The sequence below is a fragment of the Lycium ferocissimum genome, chromosome 4, assembly GCF_029784015.1.
Source record: "Lycium ferocissimum isolate CSIRO_LF1 chromosome 4, AGI_CSIRO_Lferr_CH_V1, whole genome shotgun sequence".
Lineage (NCBI taxonomy): Eukaryota > Viridiplantae > Streptophyta > Magnoliopsida > Solanales > Solanaceae > Lycium > Lycium ferocissimum.
Genome location: NC_081345.1, coordinates 18,326,223 through 18,336,855, shown reverse-complemented (window position 1 = coordinate 18,336,855; position 10,633 = coordinate 18,326,223). Strand labels below are relative to the sequence as shown.

The window sequence follows — 10,633 nt, the reverse complement described above, 5'->3', positions numbered from 1 at the left end:
ATACTATTCGTGAAATCAGAGAGAACAATACTATTCATGTCATTGGATAATTATACAAAATAACAGTAAAATTTAGATTTTCAACATATAATTAATAAGAATAATTTAGTAAAATAATTTCTCATGGAGAGTATCAAGTCAACAAGATTCAAGTAAAATTGAACAGAGAGAATAGATTATATACAACGGCTTTTTGTACTATCATGTCATTTTTATATGTTATAGCAATTATTTTATTTTTAAAATTACGAATTCCATATTTTAAATAGACTTATTTATATATATCATCTGGACGACGTGATGTGTAGACATTACTTTTGCACTAACAATATATGTAACCTTATATTTTTGCTTTAGTACTATTGGGTCGTCTGGTTCAAAGATAAGTTATACATTGATTAGTAATGCAGGAATTAGTAATGTAGAAATAAGTAATACATGGATTAGTAATGTTAGCTGTTTGGTTCATTACACTAAAATTGGACACACAAGATATTATTTATTTCTAAAATCAAAAAATAATTTGTTACAATTATACCCTTAAATGCTTGGCCTTTATAGGTTTCTTGGAACAAAATAAGGCTAGTTTTGTCATTTTAGTTTTTCATCCATGTATAAGCAAGCCATTCATGGATAAGTTATCCCATGGTGGTGGTTGTATAAGATGATACACCCTATGGTGTATTAAAAATCTCAGTATTAGTTATACATGTCACAAAATGTCAACTAAACATGATACAAAATAATACCTTATATAATACCATCAATATCAATATTTTATCTAAGAACTCTTACCAAACTAGCTCTATATGTGTAAACTAATATTAAGCTATGGCCGCTCACCAATGTCCACGTGTGTGACCCAAGATTTTGGCTGATCTAGGGCTTCAAATCAACATGTGCATGAATAACATGTTTTAGATTGGTTTTTAAAATCTAATGTGGTAGGTGGCCCTTGGTTCCAAAAACCATCCCGTGATTGAAAATTTTGATTTTTTTGTTCAAACTGTTTGAATAAATTGTTCTGGTTAATAAAATAAACAAATTTTAAATCAATACAAAATTGTTTTTAGTCCAAAAAATCAACTTTAATTGAAACTAATTCTTCCACTATTAACTATTGCCTCGAGCCCAACTCCTAAGAAATTTAACATGATTCGAAGTACAAAGATAATGCCCGCGTACGATTGATAGGGGAATTTGAATCTCAATTGTTATAACTTTTACATATTATTTTTGTAATCAACTTCCAAACACCAACCCAAAAGCAAATTTTAACACTTAATTAACACTCATAAATATACATATACAACAACTTTTCTCTGTATCATTGCACTTATTAGACACTCCAAAATACATTACGACGAGTTGACATTTAGCATAATAGCATCCAAGCGTCTTTTTTTTTTTTTGGTTCCTATAGGAGAACCTAATATTAATGATTTAGCATATAAGCTTCTTCTTCCATGTTATTTTTATTCCCTTCTCCTTTTTTCCAATCTTTTCAGGAAAATTCGTACTTACTAGCGTCAAAAATACTCTAAGAATAAGTACTTATTAGTAGAAAAACTTACAATACAAACTCAAAAAGGAACTTAAGCAAAGAGTGTAGCTTAATAGTCATCTCCATCGTAGTCACCATCATCATCGGCGAGATCCTCCTCAACTTTCTCCGCCACGTCATCGGAGATTTTGTTCTCCAAGTGGTCAACACCCTCTGCCAGCGCTAGTCCACCCAATGCCCCTGCTACTGCACCCACAGCCAATCCTGTCCCCATGCCAAACTTGCTCTTCTTCTTCTCCTCTTCATAACCAGATGGCTGCCCGTAACTTCCGGGGGCGGGCTGCCCATAGCCTCCCTCCCCGTATGCTGGCTGGCCGTAACTTGCCGGGGCGGGCTGCCCATATCCTCTCTCCTCGTATGCTGGCTGCCCGTAACTTCCCGGGGCGGGCTGCCCATAGCCTACCGCCCCATATGCTGCAGGCTGCCTGTAGCCTCCCTCACTATATGGCGGAGCAGCGGCGCTGTAAGGAGCACGCGGGGGCTCCCGTGGGTTGTGTGCGGGGAGGTACACCGTAGGGAGGTGCGTAATACGCATCACGCGCGTGATAGCGTGGCTCTCGTACGGTGACCTGTACTTCTACTTTCCCTTGTGGGCGGCCAGAAGGGCGTTTGAGCTGGAGCGTACGCTCCAGCTCACCGCCTATGCCAACATCATCGACGACTTCACTAAGACGAATCTTAGCGGATCCGATGAGAGGCTTGGTGTCCTCTTCAGCATTTTTAGCATGAACAACGTCGATGTACAAGATGGATTCATCGATCGGAGAATTCAAAGGAACTATTAGTTTTTCGTTCCAATAAGGTGACGTGTCGCCGTCTTCGTCCACTCTAGTGGAGCATTTGGCATTGGGGTCAACCCAGACAACTGCGTAGGGTTTCAACGGACCATAACGCCAGTTGATGTTCTTCAAATCTTTGGCTGATGTTATTTTTACTTCAACTTCATATCGTGATCCCATTTTCCGACGACTCTGGAAGGAACTATTATGTGCTGAGAGACGATAGTTAGGTATAGCAATAATATGTGAGAAAAAGATGATTCTGGAGTTGAGTATTTATAGCAGGTAATTATCTGATTGGTTTTATTGACGTTTATGAAATGTATCAACCAATGGATTTTCTTTGTCCGAAGTTACCAGTGGTGTCCCTGAGCTTTATCTGCTTGAATCAGTGTGCACTGAGGTCAAATAAGTAATTTTGAACTATACACATATGACAGGATAGTACTTTGATTTAACGGAAAAGTAAAAGTGCAGGCTTTGAAAAATAGTTTGTTTAACCGTTATCTTTAAGGGTTATCTTTAGGTTATCTTATGGGATCAATTATCCATACATTATTTCATATTATAAAAGTAAGCGTCAATAAAGTAATAAAATTATTTTACCCTCAAATAATTTTTTTACCCACTAAAATAACTCAATCCGACCCAAAAAAAATTTTTTTGACGAAGAAAATAATATGGATAATTTTTCCAGCAAAAAAAAAAAAAAAAATATTAGTTTTGGGCTGAAAAAAAAATAATTTCTTATTAGTGGGTAAAAAATTATTTGAGGGTAAAATAATTTTGAAGGGTTAGGATGATGCTCGCCAAGAATAAGTCACATTGAAGCAGATAATTGACCCCACAAGTATACTCAGAAGTATAATTGGCCTAAGTACTAAAGAAGGGTATGGATACCATTTTTAGTTGATAATTTTGTACTTTTAACATTTAATCGTATAATTTTAGAACTTTTAAAAATCCAATTCATTAGCCTATTCAAATAGTTGCTGCTACTTGCTAATATAAAATATAGTATTACTCAATCTCAATTTAAGTGTCTTACTTTTCTTTTGGATTTATTCTAAAAAAAATGGCTCTTTCTATATTTGGTAAGTTTTTCAATTCTAAAATTCTACATGATAAGTTTAAGACCACAAAATTTAAAGGATTACACATATTTTTAAAATAAGATCATAAGATTCAAAAATCTCCCTTACCTGATCAAACTAAGATACTTAAATTGGAACGGATGGATCAGAGTAGTATAATTTTTAAAACCTGTATCCAATCGATCAACATTATATAAAGAGGGCCTAGCTAAGAGAGGAGTATCTTTTACCATATCAAAAAGAATAACAACCTTTGTGCGCATCTTTTACATTGAAAGAATTCTTCGCACGTTATGAAAAGTAAACATCTATATTTAGAAACAATGTAAGAGGAAATAGAAATTACTAGAATTGTTTGAACCTTAACGAAGAAGAGTCTAGGCCAAATTGGGCGGCGGCATGAAACATACGTGTTGGAACGAACAAATAAAAAGAGAAAAATGGGGAGGCAGGGATTAGGCTGGGGACTAAAGCGTGTGGAAAATGAGTTGTAGTGGCCACAGGCTTTATCCAACCTGAGGGGGGGTGCTCTTCACGTCTAGTTGTTTTTGACAGTGACACGAGCTGAATTTTTGTGTCACAATTTCGGGATAAAGTGTGAAATTATTTTATCCGTATTTGATTATGACCAGTGATTAATCTCAGAAATCAGTATGGAATGATGGAATTAAATATTTCATATAGAAGATGGAATAGCTATATCGTATGGATATTGTTGTCAATCCCATACCACCAACCATATGATCTTGAGTTAAAAGTGTGGTATTATTTTGTTTTGTATTTGATTATGACTATTAATCAATCTCAGAATTATAAGGATAAAATGCTGGAATAGCTAATCTCGTGTAATATTCTTGTCTATCTCACCCCACCAACCAAACGACCTAGGGTAGAAGTGTGTAATTATTTTACTCCGTGTTTGATAGTGGATATCAGTTAATCTCGAAAATAAGTATAAAGTAATGATGTTAACTATTTCATATAAAAGGTGGAATAGCTAATCGATCTCATGGATATCCTATCTATCTCATTCCATCAACTAAATGATCTTGGGATAAAAGTGACTTTCAGTATTCCTATAAAAATTCTGATTCCAGAACACGGTATGAACACGGTTCCTTATCGATATTTTTTCTCACTGACCTTTCCAGTCATTTGTTTGTTTCTGTTTACAATATTGACTGGAAAATTGTACGTGTTTTTCTTTAGAACAGGGAGAAAAATAAGATGGAGATGCGAGGAATAAAAGGGAAACGATGGTTATTCCAAGCTCTTCAGTCTTCACTGTGTCATTGCAATCAAGAAGTCTAGTGTTATTTTGCAGTTAATCAGTTGAATTACACTTATTTTGTGGAGCTCACGTGAAGGTTAATTATGAAATATTAGTTTTATATTTCCTAATGCGATTTCAAATAAATATTCTCTTATCCAATTAAATTTCATATAAAATACTGAATAGCTTGAGCTGATTTATTAGAAAAAATTTATTCGCATTTGATGAGATTACATTTTAATGCGAAATATATAGGGAATTTTACATTGTATGCTAAATATGGCAAAATATATACCCGTTTTAGCCCATCTTTTTTAAATTACCCGCCATAGCCATTTTTTTTCCTCTTCAGTTTTTTACAAGTCTTATACATTATTATGCACTTTTATACAAGGTTTATACATTGTTTACAGTAGATGTATAAAGTTATATATTGTTGTATAATATTGTATACTAGTCTTATACATTATTATAAACTTTTATACAAGGTGTATACATTGTCTACAGTAGGTGTATAAAGTTGTATATTGTTGTATAAAGGTGAATATTCAAGTTGTGCCATGAAATGTTGGGCTGTAGGTTTGTAATTTAAAATATGGGCTACGAGTATGTAATTTTGACCCACAAATTGTTTATAACTGAAATTTTCCCAACTATACACTCCCTCTCTCCCAAAAAGATTGTCTTAGTTTGACTTGACAAAAAGTTTAAGAAATAAAGAAAGACTTTTGAAATGTGTGATTCAAAACAAGCCATAGATATTTTGTGGCTGTAAATCACCTCATAAAGTTAAATTGTTGCTAAATATAGAAAGGTACCAATCTTTTTGGGGACAGACTAAAAAAGAAAGGAGACAATCTTTTTGGGACGGAGGAAATAAGTAGTTACCTTGTACATTTCAATAAAACTTACACGGTTACACCATTGACCAAGTACTTCAACATTTAAGTTGAAATTCAAATACTAAATTCAATATTAATTACAAGTGATCGTGATCAAACAAGTTAATATTGAAATTTAGTATTACAAATAGAAAAATAACGTTTGTGCCCAAACGGATTCATGCTGCTATCAATTTTACTCTTTGTTTTTACACAACATCTTTTCAATAGTGCCATTTTGTTGAACTAGGAATGAGGGATGTTACGAAATTTTTACAAGCTTATCCATCCTAAATTCCTATAACTTGTTGGATTCCAAAGACATGAGGAGAAACTGTCACGCCCCGAACCATGGCCTGGGCGTAACACGGCACTCGGTGCCTTACTGCATATGACCGAGCGAACCACATGGCTTGCTGAATCATCATGAGGCATAACATGAGCGGAATATAACGTGAATGCATGATGAGCCTTTATAAAACGTAATAAATCATAACACTTAATAAAAATACTTGTTTAAACATGAGTACGAAAATAACATGAATGAGCCAAAATGGCTATACGACTCCAAAAGTCTGACATAACATAACTGACTTGTCTAGTCTATGAAACCTCTACCATGAGTCCGACCGGAAAACATCTTCGGGACAGGCCCCAAGATACCTAGATGCATAACTAACCATAAAACAAAAAAGTTGACCAAACCCGAATGAGATGGGGCTCACCAATGGGCGATACGAATGCGCCTACGGAGCAAATGTGTCGTCCCGTAAATCGACTGCGATCGTGAAGTACGAGCCCCGGCACAATAGGAAGGGGACGTCAGCACATTGAATGTACTGGTATGTAAAGCAACTGAATGAAATAACATGGGACATAAAGTAATAAAGATAAGAATTGAACGTGAAACTGAAACCTGGTTATGAGCATGAGCATGAGCATGAACATGAATACATATATAATATAAAACATGAGTAAAAATATCATAAGTAGGGAGAGCAATACTTATAACCGATCCATGTGGTGTAGCAAGGCCCCGTCCTTGATAGAACTAGGATCCTTGCCCAGGGAACATGAGATTTAATAAAATATGAAAGGATCCGGTCATTATGAGAGATCGTCGGGACATGGGTGGAGCGATCCTCATCCTACGGTGGCTACGTAGTTTCGGGCTATCTCGAAGCCTTCCTCGGTAATTAAGGCAACTCCCAAAAACTTGAACATCTAAAATAAGTGACACTTGCTGCCCATGGTTTTCATGAATATAACTTGCTTGTACATGGCTATCATGAATTATAGCTTGCTTGCATGAACTTGTAAAACATGTATAGTATTTTCTTAAAAATAGCATAATATATCATAAACTAGCATGCATGAACCCATGGAATGAGATATATGGGCTTTCATGGATTACAGACAGATTCTTAATAATCATAAAGAAATATTAAGAACTCAATGACGGAATTATAACAATTCATACATAATATAATCATGGGCATGGACCTAGGGTTATCATGAACATGGTATAGAAACCCTAGTTTTCGTAAAGAATCATAATTTATGGATTATGACGCGTGGGGAAGAACAATGATGTTCCCACACGTAGATAGTAACTCTACATACCTTAGTCGCTCCAAAACTTGAATTAAAGACTTGAGCTTTGAAGAAGATTTTCAAAATCTTGAATTCTTGAACCTTGAGATGGGTTTTCTTGAAAACCCTAGTTTAGGAATGATGATTTCTTGTTTAGATTATTAGAGTATATGTTAGAATTGACTTGTAATAATTAGAGTAGGCTTACCTTGGTGTTCTTGATGATGGGAGAGAGTAGGAGGTCGTTCTAGGGCTTGAAGGAATGAAAAATAATGATTTGAACTGATATGGACGAATATATAGTGTTCTGAAAAATTGCAGTTTACGTCCAGCAAGGTACTGGCCGTATTTTGAAATACGGTCCGTATTCCGTATGGACTGCACTGCGTCTCTTCAGTAAAATGGACATAAATCTTTGCACAGATGTCCGTTTGACCCCCATAATATACCGTTGGAAAGGTATTTCAAAGCTCTACAACTTTCATCAAGGAAGTTTTCCCAAATTCCAAATACGTTTTGAAATACGGTCCGTATTTTGAAATACAGTCCGTATTTAACGTTGTAACCTCTAAGTGTCAAATTCCAGAATGCTCAGAAATCTTTGGTACCAGTTTACGACTTGAAATACGGGCTGTATACTAAAATACGATCACTTGTTCATGGCGTAAACCACCATCTTACAACTGAAGAGGAAATTTTCAATTCTCACATTCTTTCTCGGGTTTTCTAAGTCTAGGATCATGGTCAAAGCTTAGGTTAAAGATACGGGGTGTTACAGAAACAAAGAAGGGAAGAGAAAATAAATGAAAAAAATACAAAATAAATAAGAAGACTTGAAAGCATAACATAAAAAGGGAAAGGGACATGGTGTCACCACCAACAAAAAGAAAGAGAAAATTACATCATAAGTCAAGCTATTAGAGTTATGCACACAAATAGCACATCTTTTAAAGTTCTTCAAAAATAACAGATTTTATACTTTAAGAAAAATATTACAGTCAAACCTCTCTATAATTGTCATTCGTTATAACAACATTTCACAATAACAACATGATTTTCTCCTGAACCGATTTTTGATGTTATATTTTACTTTTCTATAACATCATTGTGTCTCTAACAGAAATGGCATTCATTATAGTGGTACACTCTTTGTATAATTACCTCTCTATAACAGCCACACTCAAATATTGTGTAATCATATTTTGTAAGAAATATATTATCTATAAAATAAAATATTATAACATTTATGATAATCATCATCAATGTCATGTACATTGTAAATTTCAAGTACAAATATCTAAAAATCTTCAATTATACTATTAAGCTCTTGAAACGACCTTCAAGGGAAAGCGGTTGAATTCCCTTTTCTTTGAAAGTTTGAACAAAAATCTTTGTCAGTTCAAACGTTATATTATTACTAAGAGACTGGAATTTATGAAACAATCTACAATTTTAGCATTCTTACATCAAACTTTAAAATTTAAATGCATATGTTCCTTAGATTTTAATTCTTTATGGGTATGGTATAAATAGTTATGGATTTCTTAGTAATTTATTAGTCTTTTCAATTTTTAATTAATGAAATATGAAAATCAATTGGGATTTTAAAATTAACAAGTATTTTTGGTTTCGTTTATACTAGCATAAAAAGTGGAAAAAAATCATACTTTTGTTTATAACAGTTAAATGAAATCTAAAAATCAAATGCCACTATACATACACAGCAGCACCTCACTATAGCAGCCATGAAATTTTTGGACAAACTATACCATTATAGAGAGGTTTGACTGTATATGGAAAAGAATCCCTCTAAATTAGGGATTCAATAATGCTTACTCATTATTTATTAGTATTATTTATCTCCCTACTTTTGGGGATAAATCCATCTCTATTACATCATTTATCTCTATTCTTTAACCGATAAACATCATTTTTTCTCACTTCTCTTTCTTATATACTCCTCAACTGCTACTACGTCTTCTTATTCATTTTCAGTTTTTGGTATTGGTTGTTTACCCTCTGTTTGGATGCTTGTTTCTCGTGGTTCATTAATGTACAGTATGCTATGGTATAGTATGGTGTTGTATTGTATTCTACTGTATTAATGAACACAATGTTTGGATAGACTGTATCGTTTGTTGTGGTTTAATAACATTTGTATTATTTGGTTTAACTGTATGGTACTGTATAATAACTTGTAAGTTTACTAAAATACCCTTAATTCTTAATTAGAAATTAGTTTATATATATATATTAATAAAACTCAGGTAAAGAATAAAATAGGAACTTTAAAAAATAAGTAGGCAGTGGGTTGTAGGGTCGAGGTGAGTGGGTGGTAGGGTGGGGGTGAATGGGTGGTAGGCTGGGGGTGAGTGGTTATGGGGGTGGGGTTGGGCGGTGGTGAGGGGTGGGTGGTTGTGGGATGAGGGTGGGGGTAGTGGGTGGTAGGGTGGGGGTGAGTGGTTGTGGGGTGGGGTTGGGCGGTGGTAAGAGGTAGTGCATGGTGGTTGGGGTGGCGGGGGTGGGTGGCAAAGGAGTGGGGTAGTTGAGGGTGGGGGTGGGTGGAAGGGCGGGGATAGGGGTGGGGTGGATGGTGGAGTGTGGGGTGGGGGTGAGTGGTAGGGTGGGGTGGAAGGTGGATGGTAGGGTATAATGGAGAAATGAAATACGTAACCATGGAAAAACCATCAAATCAGTGATTATAAAAATTGGGACTTTTCATGATTATATAACCATCGGATGAACCACGGGTTTACAACACCATACCACATAATTTTAAGAACAATGGAAACAAACGTGATTTCATAGAAAACCATACATTAATGAACCACGGGAAACCACCCTCCAAACAGGGGGTTAGAGTTTTCATGAATTTGGGCATGACTTTGTTTAGAAAAAAATAGATGGACTTACATGAAAATATTTATTAAAAAGTCTTACAAATATATTTATTAAAAAAACAACATATTCGAAAGACAATTGTTATATGAGGTATAACTGCATATATAAATATTATTTGAAGCACATAAAATTATACGAGGTATAAAAATTTATCCTACCAGGTATAATAAATTATACGTGGTATATGAAATGTATACAATGTTTAATAAAATTTATAACAAAATTATACGAGGTATATAAAAATTTATTATTCAAGGTATAATAAAATTTATATACGATATAAAAAACAATTACAGAAGAATTCACATATTCATGATATATATTTTGTATAAGTTGATTTCTGATATAAATTTAATTTGAAATATTACTTATATGATATTTATATAACAAAAAAGAATTACATTCATGTGTATGCATATGCTTAAAGTATTACTTGTCATACATTTATACAATATAAATAGGATCAAGTTTTGCTTTTTATAAATATTAATGTTTTGTATACTTTTTATATGCATTTAATAAGGATGAAGAAGTTATGGTATTGAAAT

The 10,633-nt window shown here is 34.2% G+C and overlaps 1 protein-coding gene across 1 annotated transcript; it reads right to left on the bottom strand.

The window, feature by feature from the left end:
• Window positions 1-1,613: 1,613 nt before the first annotated feature.
• Window positions 1,614-2,628, bottom strand: LOC132053796 (WW domain-containing protein C11B10.08-like). The gene is given in 2 exon segments (XM_059445900.1): window positions 1,614-2,049; window positions 2,051-2,628. Coding segments are annotated over 2 exon segments (909 nt in total). The 5' UTR covers window positions 2,524-2,628.
• Between the last annotated feature and the right edge of the window lie 8,005 nt (window positions 2,629-10,633).